General features: G+C 34.1%; 2 protein-coding genes and 1 long non-coding RNA gene across 7 annotated transcripts in view; all 3 read right to left on the bottom strand.

Annotated features, from left to right (window-relative positions):
* LOC125679490 (putative polypeptide N-acetylgalactosaminyltransferase 10) overlaps window positions 1-21276 on the bottom strand; it is a 213698-nt gene that overhangs the window by 37344 nt on the left and 155078 nt on the right. The window lies entirely within an intron of this gene.
* On the bottom strand, window positions 10738-17760 carry LOC130051781 (uncharacterized). Its single transcript, XR_008800015.1, has 2 exons — window positions 13795-17760; window positions 10738-12928 (listed from the first exon to the last, which is right to left on the bottom strand). It is a non-coding gene; the product is annotated as an uncharacterized LOC130051781 (long non-coding RNA).
* Window positions 18706-20301, bottom strand: LOC130051774 (uncharacterized). Its single transcript, XM_056154418.1, has one exon. It carries the CDS (start codon window positions 19888-19890, stop codon window positions 18979-18981), a length of 912 nt encoding a protein of 303 aa, XP_056010393.1. The 5' UTR covers window positions 19891-20301; the 3' UTR covers window positions 18706-18978.

The following is a 21276-nucleotide window of genomic DNA, read 5'->3' as shown; positions in this document are numbered from 1 at the left end:
CTTTCCTGAAAATTTCGTGAAAATCGATCGAGAAATGGCTGAGAAAAACGCGTGTACTACCAAGGAAAATAATAATAATAATGAAGAAGAAGAACGCGAACAATAATAGTAAGGTCTTCCACAGGAGACGGAAAACCTTAACTAGATTCGATCTCGTTGCGAGCAACGAGTGGGTCTTCCGTCCAATTTTAGATGTGATGAGATAAGAATTTGACTGAGATTTTCGTTCATAAATAATGATACAAATATATTATCTAGATGTACAATTTAGCTTTGGTAATGTTTTACAAATATTGATCATTTAAGTGTTATAAATTAAAGACTCTCTGTCCCTCTCGGCCACTAATTAAAGGGGTCAGCCTTTTTTCGAGAAAAAAGTTAATAATGTTATTTACTGCGATACAAATTCGACTGATCAAGTGAGTCATGTTGCCCGGAGGCCTTTTTTTTTTTGGATATATATCATTCTAGATATATCTCGCAAAACTGAACAAATTTTGTTCTACATGTCTTATCAAAATTTTCTTGAGAAAAAAATTGATTGCGGCATTTATCAGACTGTTAAGGCGAGTCATAAGGCCCGTGGGCCTTTTTCTTGATATTGTTTGAAAGATCTTGCAAAACTGAACAACTTTTGTTCTACATGTCTTATCAAAAGTTTCTCCAGAAAAAAGCTATTGATTGTGACACTAATCAAACTCTTCAGGCGAGCCATGAGGCTCGTTCCCCTTTTTCATGATGTTCGAAAGATCTTGCAAAACTGAACAACTTTTGTTCTAGATGTCTTATTAAAAGTTTCTTGACCAAAATGTTACAGATTGCAACAATAACCAAACTGTTCAGGTGAGCCATGAGACCTGCAGGCCTATTTATTAACATCGTTAGTTAACGCTTGCGAAACTGAACAACTTTTGTTCTACATGTCTTATCAAAAGTTTCTCGAGAAAAAAGTTATTAATGTTATTATTTGTTGTACAAATTCGACTTTTTAGGCGAGCCATGACGCCCTGAGGCCTATTTTTTTTTTATATCATTAGATAGATCTTGCAAAACTGAACAACTTTTATTCTACATGTCTTATGAAAAGTTTCCTGAGAAAAAAGTTAATCATTGTAACAGAAATTCAATGGTTCAGGCGAGCCATGAGGCCTATGGGCCCATTTCTTGATATGACACGAAAGATCTCAATAAACTGTACAACTTTTGTAATATATGTCTAAGCAAAATATTTACGAGTAAAAAGTTATGATTTGAAACGTGGGAAGAAATGGGACACTTTTTTAAAACTCCATTTTCAACCCCTACCGAGCTTCCATACTAGGCACTTCCGGAAATTTTTAAAACCCATGTGCACAACTATAACATGTCGTCTAACATCACTGAAAATTTCAGCACTCTAGCTTTTATCGTTTTTGAGATTTTGGCCGGACAAAATGGTCATCTGAAAATCGATAAAAGGGGGATAACTTCTAACCGGAAGTGAATTTTCAAAACTCCAAAAAAAGATATAAACTTCAGTTAGTAATGCATTAGCCCTAAAAATTTGAAGTAAATCGATCCAGCCATCTCTGAGAAATCCTCTGCACAAAATCAGTAAGGAAAAAAAAAAAGAATAAAAATAATAAGAAAAGTGAAAAATCAACAATAGAATAATAGAAGGGTCTTCCGCTGAAGACGGAAGACCCTAATAATAAGAAACGGAGCAAAAACAATATGTCTCCGACACTTTGTGTTCGGAGACATAATAATAAGAAACAGTAGAATCACTATAAGGTCTTCCGTGAAGAACGGAAACAGTAGAATCACTAGAAGGTCTTCCGTTGGTAACGGAAGACCTTAATAATAATAATAAGAAACAGTAGAATCACTATAAGATCTTCCGTGAAGAACGGAAGACCTTAATAATAATAACTAGAAACTTGTTGCCATGGCAACAAGAAGGTCTTCCGTTCTTTCCGTGTCCAGTAGATAACCTTAAATTCTTCATTTGTTATAAAGTGGGAAAAAAAATACTCGAGTAATCTCGGGGATTGAACCCGGGTCGCCCGCATGAAAATCCACTACGCTAACCATTAGGCTAGCGAGGACCTCGCTTCAAAATGAAAATTGCAAATATCTAGAGTTTGGTTTGATCAATTTAAAAACAAATATCATATTCAGCATTCTATAAAGAGTCTCTATTTATCTTACCTTTATCTAAGAAAAACATTAAAAAACTAAAAAGTTGAAAAAATCCATTTTTTAAATTCGCCTCCGGTAGCGACCGGAAATGATGACGACGTACGAAATAGTGATTCTGCAAATCTTTAAGTCGTGTTCTATCATCTCTAATAAGTCTCCAGTTCATATCTTTAGCCGTTCCTGAGATCACTCGCAGACAAAGTTCCATTTGAAAATCAGGAAATTGTCCATAACTTGGAACCGATATAGAATTTTCCCAATTTTCTTTGTGATAAACAAAGTTCATAATAAAATGCATTTTTCCTGAAAGTTTCACTGAAAACCACTGTATAGTTTTCGAGAAAACTCCTGCACAAAATTTGGTCAAAAAAAATAATAACTAGAAATTATCTCGTTGCGAGCAACGAATAGGTCTTCCGTCCAATTTCTGACGAGATAGGATGCAAGTCTAACATGTTCTGAAACTCCGAAAGAGACTTAATTATTCCATGCACGTTTTCATTCAAAAGCAGAAATTTGTTCGTTTCCGGTGACGGTCGGAAATGACGGATGATAATGACAAACCTCATTATCGAGCTATAAGTCACCATCATTCATGCCTGAAGGTATGAAGATTCGATCTTTAACCGTTTATGAGAAAGCGCCCGAACAAAATGTCATTTGAAAAATGGAAATTCGGCCCTTACCTGCGAGCGGAAGTGAATTTTTAAATATTACTCAAGGGTACAGTAGATATGGACAATGTCAATAATATCTGTAAATATCGTATTAAAAAGTTGATCTATAAGCGAGAGATATGAGGACAAAGACCAATTTTTCGAAGTTTTTCTCTAAAAACCGAAAGTTGCTGGCTATACTTCCGGTAAGTTTAACATTTTATAAAACGACGAAAGAGACCTTATTAATGTATGCAGTTTTGTTTCAAAAACATCATTTTGAAATTTGATGTTTCTTTTGTTGACTTCCGGTGATGGCCAGAATTGACGGACGGCAATGATAAACCTTATTACACATCTACAAATCACCACCTATCATCCCATAAAGTTTGAAGACTCAATCTTTAACCGTTTATGAGAAAATGCCCGGACAAAATGTCATTTGAAAAACGGATATTCGGCCGTAACTTGTGACCAGAAGTGAATTTTGAAATAGTATTAAAGGGTTCTCTGGAGATGGATAATGTCAATAATATCAATAAATATCGTATTAAAAGGTTCATAAATAAGCGAGATATACGAGGACAATGAAAGACCAATTTTCAAAAATTTTCTCTAAAATCCGGAAGTTAATGGTTAAACTTCCGGTAAGTCTAACATTTTCTAAAACGGTGAAAGAGACCTAATTAATATATGCAAGTTTTGTTTCAAAAGCATCATTTTAAAATTTGACGTTTCTTTTGTTCACTTCCGGTGACGGCCGGAAGTAACGGACGGAAATGCCAACACCTTATTGCATAGCTACATGTCACCATCTATCATCCCTGAAAGTTTCAAGACTCAATCTTTAACTCTTTATGAGAAAACGCCCGGACAAAATGTCATTTGAAAAATGGAAATTCGGCCGTAACTTGTGACCGGAAGTGAATTTTGAAATAGTACTAAAGGGTTCTCTTTAGATGGATAATGTCAATAATATCTGTACATATCGTATCAAAAGGTTCATATATAAGCGAGACATACGAGGACAAAGAAAGACCAATTTTTCGAAGTTTTTCTCTAAAAACCGGAAGTTAATGGTTAAACTTCCGGTAAGTCTAACATTTTCTGAAACGCCGCAAGACACCTAATTAATCTATGCAAGTTTTGTTTCAAAAACATCATTTTGAAATTTGACGTTTCTTTTGTTCACTTCCGGTGACGGCTGGAAGTGGCGGATGGCAATGACAACACCTTATTGCATAGCTACATGTCACCATCTATCATCCCTGAAAGTTTGAAGACTCAATCTTTAACTGTTTATGAAAAAAGGCCCGGACAAAATGTCATTTGAAAAACGGAAATTCGGCCGTAACTTGCGACCGGAAGTGATTTTCGCAAAAATGAAAAAAAACGTTTCTAGACAATCCTATTTTACATTTTTCCTGAAATTTTCATGAAAATCTATCAAGCCGTTTCTGAGAAATCGCGTGCACAATATCGGTAAGAAAAAGAACAATAATAACGAGCTATAACTGTGTTGGGATGCCAACACAAATGTCTCCGAACACCTCCCCATGTCAGAAATGCTTTTTGATGCCAGATATGCACTCAGGATCCTCAAAAAACTCTAGAAACTAAGTTTGGTTGAAATCCGACGGACTTGATTTTTGGCCGCCATTTTCTTCAATGGCGGCCATTTTGAAAGATTTGAAAATAGATTGCAAGGAAATACTGATGCTAGAAATGAACTGTGGACCCTCCAATTACCCCAGAAATCATATGTTGTAGAGATTTTAACATTTTGAAATATTTCGGTATATGGCGGTCATTTTAAAAATGGCGGCTCAAATTTTTTTTTGATGGTGGGAATGAACTCGGGGTCACCAAATTACCCTAGAAATAAAATTTGGTTGAAATCCGACAACCTTGAGTTTTTTACGTTTTTGGCCGCCATTTTGAAACGGCGGCGATTTTGAAAATTTCGAAAGTTGATTGCACTCCTCCTCATGACCCCCTATCAGCTCACAAAGTTTGAAGTGGATCTGTTGAAACACTTTCATAAAATCGAACGGACAAATTTCTCTGGAAAGAAGAGGAATAAAAAGAAGAAGAAGAAAATAAGAATAATAAGAAACGGAGCAAAAACAATATGTCTCCGACACTTTGTGTTCGGAGACATAATAATAATAGAGGAAAAGAAACATAAGAATCACTATAAGGTCTTCCGTTGAGACGGAAGACCTTAATAATAATAACTAGAAACTTGTTGCCATGGCAACAAGAAGGTCTTCCGTTATTTCCGTGTCCAGTAGATAACCTTAAATTCTTCATTTGTTATAAAGTGGGAAAAAAATATTCGAGTAATCTGGGGGATTGAACCCGGGTCACCCGCATGAAAATCCACTACGCTAACCATTAGGCTAGCAAGGACCTCGCTTCAAAATGAAAATTACGAATATCTAGAGTTTGGTTTGATCAATTTAAAAACAAATATCATATTCAGCATTCTATAAAGAGTCTCTATTTATCTTACCTTTATCAAAGAAAAACATTAAAAAACTAAAAAGTTGAAAAAATCCATTTTTTTAAATTCGCTTCCGGTAGCGACCGGAAGTGATGACGACGTACGAAATAGTGCTTACGCAAATTTATAAGTCATGTTCTATCATCTCTAATTAGTCTCCAGTTCATATCTTTAGCCCTTCCTGTAGATCACCCGCGGAGAAAGTTCCATTTGAAAATCAGGAAATTGTCCATAACTTGGAACCGAAATGGAATTTTCCCAATTTTTTTTGTGATAAACAACTTTCATAATACAATGCATTTTTCCTGAAAGTTTCACTGAAAACCACTGTATATTTTTCGAGAAAAATTTGGTCAAAAAAATAATAATAATAACTTGAAACTTGTTGCCATGGCAACAAGAAGGTCTTCCGTTATTTCCGTGTCCAGTAGATCACCTTAAATTCTTCATTTGTTATAAAGTGGGGAATTTTTTTTTCGAGTAATCTCGGGGATTGAACCTGGGTCGCCTGCATGAAAATCCACTACGCTAACCATTAGGCTAGCGACGACCTCGCTTCAAAATGAAAATTACGAATATCTAGAGTTTGGTTTGATCAATTTAAAAACTAATATCATATTCAGCATTCTATAAAGAGTCTCTATTTATCTTACCTTTATCAAAGAAAAACATTAAAAAACAAAAAAGTTGAAAAAATTCATTTTTAAATTCGCTTCCGGTAGCGACCGGAAGTGATGACGACCTACAAAATAGTGCTCACGCAAATGTATAAGTCATGTTCTATCATCTCTAGTAAGTCTCCATCGTCGCAAACCACGGTTTTGAGTCCACTCACGCTCCCTCATACCCGTGGTTGTCTGATGCTATTTTTGCTCGTTTCTCATTAATTATGCATGACGGGGGTAACCAATCAAATCACGCCCGAGTAAACTTTACTCGGAGAGCCCGACCAATCACGCAACACCTTTCAAAATGATATTCGGAAAACAATCAAGTATGGAAGCGCCATTATTGACGAAAGTCGGAGAAGTTTTTGAAGTGGAAAAGCTAAGTGCTCAACAAGAAAAGGCAATTAGTAGTCTTTTAGATAATCGGGATGTGTTCCTCTCCCTGAGAACTGGTGGTGGAAAATCACTCTGTTACATGGCATTTCCTTTGTTTTACGAGCGTATGTACCAACCACAACTTGCACACGCACTTATTGTTAGTCCCCTCCTTGCTATTATGAAGGAACAGACTGAATTTTTGAAATCAAAAGGATTTACAGCAACCTACATTGGTAAAGATGCGAACGAGGACGATGGGATCCTTGCTGGTGAATACCAATTTCTCTTCACTTCACCAGAAGCTGTTTTACAGAATGACAAATGGCGGAATATGTTGTCATCATCCAAGTCCTTCCGATTATTTGTTGTTGATGAAGCCCATACTGTTGTTCATTGGTAGGTAAACCGTATATTTACTTATTTACAGAAAATAAATTTCAATATTGTGATATTTCGAAATTAAAAAATGTGTTTGCTGTTATACTGTTTATGACACCAAGGACTACCCATTTATAAGCCGCATGACGTAAATTATACGTGTAGATGTGTTGTTATATCCCGTTTTTTGTTCAATGCACTCCATATGAGAAAGAGTATAGGGAATATACCAAAATAGATTATACTATTTTGTTACTTACAGTTGAAAGAAATTTCCCATATTCACTACAACGAACTTGAGATTAATGTTATTCACATCTGCATTTTGTTAAATTAGGGTCGTATGCAAAACGCCATTTTCACAGTATTGGTGATAATTCATACTTGCTAATGTTATAATGCATTCTACATCAATATATATGATTAAACCCATAACAAATATGACCAAATATTGACCAAATGGTACCTATAACAAATCCAATGATATATAAAAGTCCCATGTTCTATATAAAAATAATATTCAAGATATACAACTGAAAAAAAGGGATATTTTGTGCGTTATGCTGTTGCAGCTCAAAAATGGCTTTATTTTCAAGTTTTTGTTCAAAGAGATTTATAGAAGAGGCTTTTGGTAATAGAAACCAGATCAGTGAGAAATTATTCCACTTTTACGTGCAATTTACTGTATGTAAATCGAAAAAATATTACCGAAATAATGTGTAAATATGAGTGTGAAAATGCCTGTACGTCATGCAATTTTATAAAATTCCAATGTTTAAACTTACAAGAAGAAAAAAACTACATGTTAATTCATTATTTCAACTTTTGTTTTGCATTGAAAATTGAGTTGAATACTAAATGAAACATTATAAAAAAGTTTGAGTTTGAGTGGATTATTCAAAGCCAGAAAAAAATTACGCATTTTTCTCTAACTGGCATAAAAATGTCCCAAACATTCTGTAGTGTCTGCAACATGTACATATTTTGGAATGCCTGATGACTTAAACTTCTATACTCTTACTGGTAAGAGGCAATACAGTTACTAATGTGTCTACCAAAGAAACAGACTCTAGCTCAGTATTGCTAAGTTTTCTGACAGATATATTGTGTTTTGTAGTGTCCGCAACCCTGTAGAGTCCGCAACAGCTTTTTGATTTCATAGATTTTTTCAAGAAAACAAGTTGGAGGTTAAGATTTTAAATTTACTTCAATCAAATCAAAGATGGATTCAATCAGAAATACTTTAGTGTATTTGTAGTGTCCGCAACAATATAAAATTTGAAAGAAAACAAATTCTTCAGTATCAGTATTCTTTAATTTATGAAATTTAATCTATAAAATCATTCCTTAGAACATGTTTAATAGAATGAACATCTGTGACACCATCAATATTTTTTGAAACTGCATAACAATATACATTATGTATATTGAGGGAAAATTAATGGTCAATGTTATATGGTAATTCCATTTAAAATAAAACCCATTCTACAACTTTTGATGTCTAATTTTCCAGAGTTGATCCTATGACACGTGAATTAGTCGAGAAAGAAACATTTATCAACATTGATTTTAAAATAAATGACAATATATTAGATATGTAATGTATGATGACCTGTAGTGTCACACCGCAACAAAAATATCTATGTATTTTCAAAATTTATGAAGAATGAAATGAAGACATACTGAATATTATGATAGATTAATTTGAATTTAGGAATATTCAATGTCATTTTCACATGATAATCATATAGGTCTTATGAGTATTTGTAAATGTAAATAAACCTAAAAGATTGGAGACAAATTGGGCAAAAATATTAGTATGACATTTATATGAAATTTTTTCTTGTTTTCAAAGAAAACCACAAAATTTTCTTTTTAATTTACTTCTTTCTGGTACATAGTCCAAACCAATAAGAAATTTGGCCATGAACATTATCTTTGCATAAGTTTACTAAAATTTGAAGTGGCATAACTTTTTTTATAGGAATGCTTATACAAAAAAAAAATTTGGTTCTTGTACACATACATATTGTACTTTCTAGGCAACATGTCAAAAATGTGCTATGTGGATTTTTATTTTTTGCTCCGTCGTAAGTGCAACATAATCTGCACAAATACCGTGAAAATGGCGAAAGAATACTTAAATCCATATACCAGTACCATATACCAGCACTTCGGTGGGAATTTCCTGCTTAGCAGATTGAAATTTTACTTTATTAATAGCATATTGCTTAGTACCTTGCATACACATTTTAACTCTTTATCATACATTTGTTATATAATTCAGGATTTCTGCATCACTGATATGAACATAGGCACACCTACTTTATCACTACGGCCCTCGGGCTGATATTGGAGTCTCGGGTTGATATGAAGTGTGATACAGATTTGGCCATGTATTATTCTAATTTGATATGATATACTTAGTATATATCTAAAGTTAATTAGTTAATTAGTTATGCATGGTCATTACTTGTCTCTAGTTTTAAAGCATATTAGTTAAGAACATTTTTCAAAATGGCTAACATGCAAATTATCAGAAATTAGGGTTGGGCGGTTAAAACCGCCCCCGGTTTAACCAGTTTCTTTATTTCCGTGAGCTATATGGCTCATTGGATTTATATACACAGGCAGTTAGTACAGTAGATATAAAGATATAATACATACAGCAGAGTTGACAGGTGTTCAAAATAAGAATAGGCTGGGACAAGAGATGACCAGTGTGCATGGTATTGTTATAAAAACATCACCAACCCACCCCCTCAAATGTTTATTCAACAGTTAAAATGAAGACTGATGAAACAATACTTATACTTACAGAAATTTTTACATCTTCCCCAATTCAACAGTCATTTGTACATGATTTATTTAAAATAAATAACACAGACAATAATGACCAAATATTTTCAATCGACCAGTTTTAACCAGTAATGACCGGTTTTAACCAGTATTGACCACCAGTACAGTCAATACTCAATGACCACTTTTTTGCCAACCCTGTTAGAAATGACTTTAATTTCGATCAGATCAGTCATCATGACTCATCACTGACAGGTGAACTAATAAGGCCCGTGGGCATCTTGGTTATTGAACAAATTAAAGGGAATGGGAAACCAATTTTAACAACTTACTAGTCCCAGGTCTATTGAAATAGTTAATTTCAACATACCATGGGTAGGGGTGGGTCCATAATAATCGGCTTGTATGGCTCTTTCCTTATTTAATTATCTTTCACCCCAGTACCCCCCCCCCCCCCTTCCCCATGTGAAACACAATTGTTCTCATTATTTATAATTCTGTCAACAATTTACATGCAAGTTTCTCTTTCATTTTCAATTCATTTCTAATTTCACTTTTGTTCACAGGGGAGAAAGTACAATCCCTTACCAAAATATAAGCCCTCTGGCACACAGTTGCTGCAAATTTGCAGCGCATTTGCGGCAAGTTTGCCGCAACTAGTTGCGGCACATTTGCCGCAAGTATACTTTTCGTATGCAAATTTTTCCTCTGGCACACAGTTTGTGGCACAGTTGCGGCACACACTTGCTGCACACTTCTGGCACAGTGTGCGGCATATTTGCCGCAAGTATACTTTTCGTATGCAAATTTTCCTCTGGCACACAGTTTGCAGCAAACTTGCGGCACACACTTGCTGCACACTTCTGGCACACAGTGTGCGGCATATTTGCCGCAAGTATACTTTTCGTATGCAAATTTTCCTCTGGCACACAGTTTGCAGCAAACTTGTGGCACACACTTGCTGCACACTTCTGGCACACAGTGTGCGGCATATTTGCCGCAAGTATACTTTTCGTATGCAAATTTTTCCTCTGGCACACAGTTTGCGGCAAACTTGCGGCACACTCTTGCTGCAGACTTCTGGCACACAGTTTGCGGCACACTTCTGGCACTGTCTGCTCGAAATTAAGGGATGCTATATAAACTGTCATTACAAAACAAAAACACAATAACAATTCAATTAATATAATTTCAAGAACAATGACATATCAAGTAATTAACATATTCAAAAATACTAATTAAAAAAAATTTATTCAAAAACAGAAATGACCGGGTTCTTGTAAAATATGTTCTCTATCATAGGAACAACAGTAGAAACATATACTGGGAAAATGACAAATTAAAGGTAGAATTTTTCAACAACAAAAAAGAGAGAGAGAAAAAAAAAGAGAAGCATTTTTAAAATGTTACATGAATATCTTCAATGTTTTTAAAACATCTATAATGTACAGGGTCTGGAAAATGTTAAGTAAAAGCTGAGTTGGTTACATAAAGTACCATGCTTAAAAAAATGACTAAGTTCAACTTCACCATGCACATGTAAATTTTTCAAAGAATGCCTGATCACTTCTGAAAAGACACATGCACATTTACAATGCTTCCATAACAGCTGTTCAAGGTCTGAAGAATGTCAAATAAATGCTGTAAGAGGAGTTGATTACAAAAAATAAGTACCATCTATTCAGGAAATGCTTAAAAAATGACAAAGTTCAACTACACATAATTTTTTTTTTTTAAAAAGTCTAATCATTTTCAAAAAGATGCATGCACATCTTCAATGTGTTCATAACAACTGTACAAAGTTTAAGGAATGTCAAGTTAGAGGTGCATGAAGATTTGATTACACAAAATAGTTACCATCTATTCAAGAAATGCTTAAAAATGACTAAGTTCAACTACATATACATTTTTTTTTAAATGTCTGATCACTTTCAAAAACACATATGCACATTTTCAATGTGTTCAAAACAAATGTACACAGTTTGAGGAATGTCAAGTTAGAGGTATACGAGGAGTTGATTACACAAAATAGGTACTGTCGATTAAAGAAATGCTTAAAAATGACGAAGTTCAACTACATGTAAATTTTTCAAAAAATGTCTGATCACTTTCAAAAAGGCACATCTTCAATGTATCCCTAACAACTGTACAAAGTTTAAGGAACATCAAGTGAGAGGTATGAAAGGAGTTGATTACACAAAGTAGGTACTATTACAGGGACGCTACTGTCGCTTGCCCACCACTGAGTCATTCACCATTTTATAAACTGTTTGCACATTGTGCAACCCAACCAAAAATATAAAATATAATTATAACAAGATGTGAGAGAAAACTTAAAGAAACTGCAACAACTTCTAATCTACAAATATTGCATTGTGCAATGTTAAAAAGTTCTCAGTGAAGTCCCACCCTGGCCATGAGAGTACATTTTATTTGGAAACTGCTGCATAAAGAATTTCTTTCAAGATCCAAGAGAAAAATATCAACCCACAGTGGCACTTTTCTGACATAAGGTCAGGTTGTGATTTAAATAGATTTGTGAATTTTGGTCGTTTTAGATCAATCATGTCAAATGAAAGCTTTTAGAAAATAAAATCCTTCTTAAGCTAGCAAGTGCTATATAAATGATGCTATAAATGCTAGAATTGTGTATACAATTAAGACAAAGGAGTTGACATGATCTTCTGTACATGTAGTTAAGAAGGTCTATCATTTGCATAACATGACTGTGCATCAATAACAACAGGTTTCGGCAACATTTGCAGACAAGAATGAAATATATTCAAAATTCACACATGTAAACTATGCACTTTTCCTCAGAAAAATCTGGAGACAATCTACATTAATTTTAAAATCAGTACTGTGAAGGACTTTATATTCTGATAAATTAATACAGACTTGTGGGCACTTAATTATTAGGGAGAACACTAAACATTTACACAAGTTTCTCCATCATAGATGAACGGGAGAATAATAGGACTATCTCCATGCTGTGTGCACCTTAGAATCAAAAACATGATTGAATTCTGGACCTTCTTCTAATCTTCCACTTGTTCAGTACTTGGTCATCACAATCACATATTGTCCGCAACAGCTCTACTGTCCCATCCATTTGTTGTGATAAACTGTAAATAGTTTTTTCGGTTAAGACAGAGTGCCTTTACTCACAAATACATGTAGCAGTCTCATCAGATTCACTTGGCAAGTGTGTATAAATTGAAATGTCATTCTTTTTTTCATTAGTGATTTATACACATTAATCCAGGCCTGCATGTTGGAACTCTAAGATATGGCAAGTTGAAGACAGCCTATCAACACACCATCACAACTTCTGAATCTGCATGACTATCATGAAATATATTCTGAAAAAGATATAAAATTTTAAATAATTACGAGATACCATTGGCCCTCCTATATATAAGTTTGCAAGGCATTTAACATAGGAGGAATCATTCTGGGGTGTGTACATGTAATTACCGTCACCCGACACCTGGGGCCACCGATTTTCAAAGCCGAGCAATAATCAATGTTGTGTTACAGCCCATTGGGCTAATAAATGCAATATCTGATGTACAACTGTTAATATCATGCTGACCCAACTTTACGTACAAATTAACTTTATTGCCAAGACAAGACCTTCAATCCATTTTAATAACGTATTAAATGCATTGATGTAGAGACAAAATTGAGATTCCGGAGGTCACATCCCTGATCATAATGCAGTTTAATTTTTCTAACTGGACATCTGGGTTCAAATCATAAGCATTTGAATAAAAAAAATAATAATCAACCATTCATTAAAAAACACAATTTACTTAATAAACTAATTAAGTTTTGCAAATATCACCCGAGTAGAAAGTAAACAAAAAATAGCATAAGTATTACGGAAATAGGCCTAATTATTTGTTTGTTTTCCGGCCTTCCCCCTCTCTCTCCATTTTTTTTTTAAAGTGCCTATAGATCTATGGTCCTGTCCAAATGTATAAGAAAAAAATTCGCGAGGGCTACGATAATGCAACTAGAAGGAGTCTAATCTCATACAAAAGAAATTTAAAAAAAAATAATTCCACATAATTTCAAAGAATTGAATGAAGCATGTAAATTTATGAACGTAAACACCGACTTGCAAGATTTGACGCAACAACATACAATATGAGCGATGGTCAGTTTCGTTTTGAACAATATATTAGAGAGTTTATAACTATAAGATACACAGTAATTCACTTACTCAATGACTGGAAGATTCTCCTCAGAATATCTGCATCAACTGATTCAACTCCTGTTCTCGATTCATGTTCAAAATGTTGTTTACCGGTATAACATTATGGCGCCTGTCAATATCAACTTTCGCGCTCAGCTTATATTGTGTGAATCCCACACCCGACGCATTGAACCCGATCTCTATTTACGATGCATAGAGCCGTAAAGCCCCATGAAGACCTACTTTGGTATACAGCTTAGATTATTCTAACTTAGTATAAATTAGCATTCCACAAACCAGAATAACGTACCTGGATAAAATCCTGATATGTAAATTATACATATAAAGGTGGATTTTTACCACTCTCATTTGATTAATTTCAACTCACAAACCCAGTATCTGAACTGTAATCAACAGATATACATGTAAATAAAGAAAAGAAATCTCTCTCTCTCTCTCTCTCTCTCTCTCTCTCTCTCTCTCTCTCTCTCCATTTATTTAGATATTAAAAAAAAATTTCTTCACATTTTTTTCTAATTAACTATTACCCTTTGAACATCTACAATTCACACGATGCTATATCAAAGGAAAACCATTGTAAAGTACTATGCAACCCTGTCAATGTAGTTCATGCTAGAAGGTTTTTTGAATTTTTACATGAATGTTTTGAATTGCGCACCAAAAGTAGAGTGCTATAACTACATTTAATTTTTCCATGAATGTTTTGAATTGCGCACCAAAAGTAGAGTGCTATAACTACATTTAATTTATGTAATATATGCAATACTAAATTGTATACATAGTCTAATATCACAGGTACATATCAAATATATACTTGTATTTACATATATGTAAATGAACTGTTAGTAATTAGTTTATTGTCATTATATATCTCATATTGTGTAACATGATTGTATGCCAACATGCTTGGTGAATCAATAAATAATTGAAATAATTAGATTAAAATTCAGATACCTGTGCACTTACATCTTACTTTAAAGGGGCATTAGCTGTGAAAGTGATGGCAACTATTTTTCTCTCAAAATCTCTCGATGATATTGAAATACATATTGATGACTAATAAGAACATTTATTTTTTATTATGTACAAAAACAAGAAAATTAATCCTAATAAAACTATGTTAGATAACCGCTTTTAATGTAAAGAAATATATATACGGAAGAAGTATTCACTGCACCCCAATCAAATCATTTCTCAAATATAAACAAAAACAACAAATACATTTTACTGACAGCATGCAAAGGTAACTAGAGAATAATTATACTGTCTCGCAAGACAATAATATTCAATCACCAAAATCACATATTCTTTTTCAAGATGTTAAAAGGTGTTTGAAATAATTAAATACAAGTGTAATTATTACTTTAATATATAATATCTATTATAGGGCAACTTTCATTGAATTCAATATTTGGTGACAAAATGACCGCTAATTCCCATTAAGACAAGAAGATCGATTGAAGGGGGTGCGAGAAATGTTGCATATGTTCTATTATAGAAAATGTTGTGATGGATATATTGATATGGCTCTTTTATTCTAAATATTCAAGAAAAAGTCGTGAACTTTGGTACCCTTACTGTTTCAGTTCTAAAATTTTAAGAAAAAAGTTGTGAACTTCTGGTACACGATTCTGAAAACCAAAGAAAAAGTTGTGGTGCATTTCTGGCACACAGTTTTGATTCTGAATACCAAAGAAAAAGTTGTGGTGCACTTCTGGCACACTGTTTCATTTAGGAAAAGTTGTGGTGCACTTCTGGCACACTGTGCCACTAGTGGCACACTGTGTACTGCTAGTGGCACACTGTATGCCGCTAGCGGCATTAGCTGCACACTTCTGGCAAACAGCTCTGACACACTGATTTGTTTGCCGCAAACTTGCAGCAAACTTGCGGCAAATTTGCAGCAAACTTTACATTTTGGTAAGGGATTGCATATCCAGGCTTTCAGGGAATGGTTTTCACGGACCGGGGAGATAAGATCATTGATCAGTTGTCCTGCCCTAGTGATCACAGCCACTGCTAGTAAGGAAGCAAGAAAATTAATTAGGAAACGACTTGCTCTAAACAACTGTGTAGACATTATTGACAGTCCAGATAGGGAAAACATAAAATTATTTCTGGAAAAGATTAAAAACACTGTGCCTATTGAAGTGACATTTGGTTGGTTACTAAAGGACTTGTCTCTTGAGAAAAAGGACTGTACCAGAACACTTGTATTTTGTTCAAGTATAAAAACTTGTGCAGACATATATACTGCATTTCTGATGGTGTTGGACAAGTCTGTTATGGAATATGTCAATATGTTTCATTCTTGTACATCTGAAACAGTGAAGGAAAAAATTAGACAGGACATGAATGATGAGAATGGGACAATACGAGTCTTAATTGCTACAAGTGCAGCAGGTGTGGGGGTGAATTATAAAGGCATCAACAATGTTGTACATTATGGTCCACCTAAAGATATGGACAGTTTCGTTCAACAGCTTGGGCGTGCTGGTCGTGATGGTTGTCAAGCTTTGCATCTGCTTATTTACAACAGCAGACACACACACAAACTTGATTCTGACATGAAAAATTACATTGAGAATAAAGATAAATGCCGTAGACTTCAAATGTTACAGTCATACGATTCTCATCCAAATGGAAAAGGTATCAAGCATCTGTGTTGTGATATTTGCTCACAGAAATGTGATTGTGAAGACAAGTGTTGTTTACAGTTTCAGCACCCATTTCATTTATACAAAACTGATGATGATTCAAGTGATGAAAGATTTTGTATGTCAGATGACACAGATTTTGAGTTTGATGATGAGGATGATGATACATTTGATATAATGTAATGAATTTCATTTTTGAAAAAGCAATGCTTCCTACTGACATGCTTCTTTAAGCATTATACCACTTCATGAATGCTGGTTTGACATGTTTGAAGCATTGCAGTTCATACCCTCATGTAATTTCAAAAATGAAATTTATTTTTTATGTATTGTAATTAAATTTCTGTCAAAATTCTCAGTCATTGAAATAGACATACCAGGTAATTATTATTTATCAAGATTTGTATGTGCAATGTTCACAACTTCAATACATTCTAGAGGAAATGGCTGTCATTGTAATTTGTATATATCCAAGATAAAAGCATTTCATTTCATGTAGCTACTTGTGTCAAGTTTTTTTTGGTTAAGGTTTTGGCATCAAGGGACTGAGACATTTGCTTGAAGTTGGGAATTTAACAGAATCATACAAAAAAAAAAAAAAAAAGAGAATAGCTTCAATTTCAAAAAAAGTTACAAAGTTAGAAAATCCATCTGGATTTATAATAATACGTCTCATGAAATTGACTAAGTTCTTTTAACAAAAAAATATGCCTCTTGAAAAGTCTAAGTCTCTGAATTCCCTATTTAGAATGAACAAAGTTACAAAATCCACCTGGAGTTTGAAAAATACACCTTGGGTTAAGGAGACGTATTTTTGTCAAAATACGTGTACGTCTCAAATTTAACCCTATTTTCAAAACTACGTAGAATTCTTGTACGCCTGGATTTCTTTGATTTCCAGGCATAGTACGTCTAAAAATTTCATACGGGTATTATTAAAAATTGCATCTTGCATTGTTGTTATTGGAAATGTTTCTTTTTATATATAAGAATGAGGAAAACCAAATTTAGATAAATATTTATGGCATTGAATTGTATGGGGGTGGGTATTATTATGTAATGTAAAAATTTTCTCAGATTTTGAAGTTGCTCCCATGCAATTAGATACTGTGTTATTTTTAACCAAACATTCAACATTGTTGTTTCACACACATACACACCCGTTATAAAAGTCAACACATGTACATAAATTAAGGTAGATCGATCTTCTTGAGATGTCATCGATCATAGGTTTTTGAAAAAATAGTTTATCAAATGAAACTTTGCGCATGATGGAGATATTTCTTTCAGAGAAATTTAATTGAACGGATAAAAAAAAAAATTGGTAAACTCTTGTTATGGATTTTTTTTTTTCATTTTCAACCATCGCACAAAGTTGGAACTACCTTAACAGAAATAAATAAAATGTGAAATTGCTTTCAGTTTCATTCAGCACGTTCAGTATGTTTGAATGATTGCACAAATCGAATCATACACTTTCTCTATGAAAACATGAAATAAAATTAATCATTTACCACACATATCTGTAGAAAATTCTATTTTTCTAATTTTTACAAAGGGCAGATAACTTTGAAGTCTGAAGTGCATATTCATTTGAACAAACCTGAATCCCCCTTCAACCAAGAATGATTTGTACCAAGTTTGATTGCAATTGGTCCAGTGGTTCTGCATAGAAGAAGTCGACAATGTGATAAGTTTACAGACAGAGAGACAGACAGCGGGTGATCAGAAAAGCTCACTTGTTAGATTTCTCCACTTTTAACATTAAGAATAAGTCCAGCATTTCTATCAACTTGATGTATACAAAGTTTGGAAAATTATTTTAGAAAAATAAAGTGATGCATGTGATTTTTTATGAAATTTTTTTTAGGATGATAAAAACTGCTCAAGAAAGTAATTTGTAAATGTATTACCAAATCTACTTAAAATCATATCTTCTCCAGTGTAACGGTAAGAGAAGATCTGATTTTAATTAGATTGTGTATTATCACATGCATAACTTTATAAAATGGAAAAGGAAGCAAAACTCACAAATTAAAGTAATTACAATACTACCATCAGAAAATTCATCTGCCTGTGTAATCCTTCAGGTCTATGTATTGCACCAAGTAACTTTTCATCGCAGGTCTCATTGTTTCTCATGGCTTGTTGTGCACTCAAAGCTCATTCATTGGTCAAAACATCACCACCCAGCACTACCTTTTCAATGTTTTCATTGATGTATGGCACTGCTAAAGAATGCACTCTTTGCAGTATACGAATCATTCCATCAGAGGAATTTTCACTTTCATCAATTAAATCACAGTTAATGAACACAGACTTCTGGGAAGTTTTTTCAATATATGGGTGCTGGATGTTATTTGGAAGGAGTCTCTCGAATTGCCTCAGCTCCTCGATATACTTTGTTAAAATTTTTGCCACATGGAATTGTGTATTTTTCTGATATTCTTCGATTTCATCTTCAGATGGAACAAACTCACAACTGTCAATCGTTTCTACATCAGCTAAGGATTCATCTGTTGGAAGATCCTTGTCAGTTATTCTTTTCTGAGTAGCAAGCAGAAGAAACCAATGCCATGATTTTCTTATCAACATTGACACCTAAGATTTCAATGGGTGGAGATGGATTTTCCTTAGTTTTCCGAATTTTCTCTTTCAAAAAAGACACCACTTTTCCTTGATTTCCTGAGGAGTAAATGATTCCTGGGTTGGAGTTTTGATTTGCACTAGCATTAAACTGCACAGTGACTGGTTCCTGAGTCACACCTCTCATCTGTGACTGGTAATTCATTGAAAAAGTCACTTCACTGTCTGCACTGATATCTTTGAATGAGAGATTCACTCCCCATATTTCACTACAATAAAAGTAATAATATTTTAATATTACCTTGACATCAAAGTCCTTTTCATGGTATAACTTAGTTTGTGAATCAGGTTGTACACTGTCTACAACTAAGGGCTGAATTTGTTCATCCAATACATCTGCAGCTTGCTGAGATCTCTCTCCTGCTGATTCATCTCTCAATGGCTTTATGGAATCAGCTGGGTCACGCACGTCACTAGCTCCAGGAGAATTTGGGAATGACAACAAGCGTCGGACCTTTAGTTTACGGGGTGTTGGTGTGTTTTTTTGTCGTCCCCGTTTTTTAATGACAGGTGTAAGTACTTTGCTACCGACAGCATTTTTTAATTCCGCCAACAACTCATTCCGTTTCTCGGTCAACTTCGCTACTTTCGTTTTAATGTCGTCGTCAATTCTGACAAGTCTATTTAACTTGTTAACACAAAACTTGCAAACGTAACCGTCTTCTTCCAAGTTCAGTTCTAAAAATAACTGACAAAAATCTACATTTGATTTCACCTGTCTGCAGGATTTTTTGTCTTTGATAATTTCGCTACATATTTCACAACTTTTCCCTTGGTTACCTTTTTGCATCGTAATCATGGGCCACCATATTTATCTCCGAAGCAGAAGATCAATAGGTATATGTAACCGATGATTTCATTGGATAAGAAAAGGTCAAAAAGTTCATGCATATTTAATGAGAAACGAGCTATTTGAATAGGATTGACCCACGGGTGATGATGGAGATAATCGAATAGAAGCACCCGTGGGTAACCGACGATGGTAAGTCTCCAGTTCATATCTTTAGCCCTTCCTGTAGATCACCCGCGGACAAAGTTCCATTTGAAAATCAGGAAATTGTCCATAACTTGGAACCGAAATGGAATTTTCCCAAATTTTTTTTGTGATAAACAAATTTCATAATATAATGCATTTTTCCTGAAAGTTTCACTGAAAACCACTGTATAGTTTTCGAGAAAAATTTGGTCAAAAAAAATAAAATAATAATAATAAGAAACAGTAGAATCACTATAAGGTCTTCCGTGAAGAACGGAAGACCTTAATAATAATAAGAAACAGTAGAATCACTATAAGGTCTTCCGTGAAGAACGGAAGACCTTAATAAGAAACAGTAGAATCACTATAAGGTCTTCCGTGAAGAACGGAAGACCTTAATAAGAAACAATAGAATCACTATAAGGTCTTCCGTGAAGAACGGAAGACCTTAATAAGAAACAGTAGAATCACTATAAGGTCTTCCGTGAAGAACGGAAGACCTTAATAATAAGAAACAGTAGAATCACTATAAGGTCTTCCGTGAAGAACGGAAGACCTTAATAATAATAAGAAACAGAGTAAAACCAATATGTTCCCAAACTTTGTTTGGGGAACATAATAAGAAACAGAGTAAAACCAATATGTTCCCAAACTTTGTTTGGGGAACATAATTAAGATGGTAGACTGTCATTTGGTACATTGCAAGCATCTAGTATTGATGGTGTCATATCTGTTCGTAGTGGTAACGTATCTGTTTAGATATTTAAATTTAGTTTCTCGTTGGATTTAGTGCTATTATTATCAAACACTTGGTTAATTCCTCAACATTATTTGTTGTTTTTAATAATTACTATTCATTTCTAACGCATAGAGAGAAAAATACGCTTGAAATTGAATGATTCACTCGAACTTTTCAGAATAGTAAGAAAAGGGAAAAACACAGGCAGAAATCCAGAAGGCGTACCAGGAAAGAAAGAAGCTTAATATGATCCATCATTTCTTGAGAATGAAAGGAAAAGGGACAGGGAAAGTAGGGTTCCTGCTCAACTTTTGACGGAGCGGAAACGGATAGCTCGTTGGGGAAAAATAAACCCAAAATGTACTGTAAAAATACAGACAGAAAAAAATAATATTCATAATTGATGCGATACTGACTTTTCTCCTCTTTGTTCGTTAATTTTTATTGTGTTCAGGTTCATGTTATTATTC

This window comes from Ostrea edulis, chromosome 2, assembly GCF_947568905.1.
Source record: "Ostrea edulis chromosome 2, xbOstEdul1.1, whole genome shotgun sequence".
NCBI classification, from domain to species: domain Eukaryota; kingdom Metazoa; phylum Mollusca; class Bivalvia; order Ostreida; family Ostreidae; genus Ostrea; species Ostrea edulis.
This window is presented reverse-complemented; position numbering and strand designations above follow the sequence as displayed.

Bases quoted from the DNA above. Each gene is read 5' to 3' on its own strand.
- LOC130051774 (XM_056154418.1), bottom strand. From the start codon at position 19,890: ATGATTACGATGCAAAAAGGTAACCAAGGGAAAAGTTGTGAAATATGT.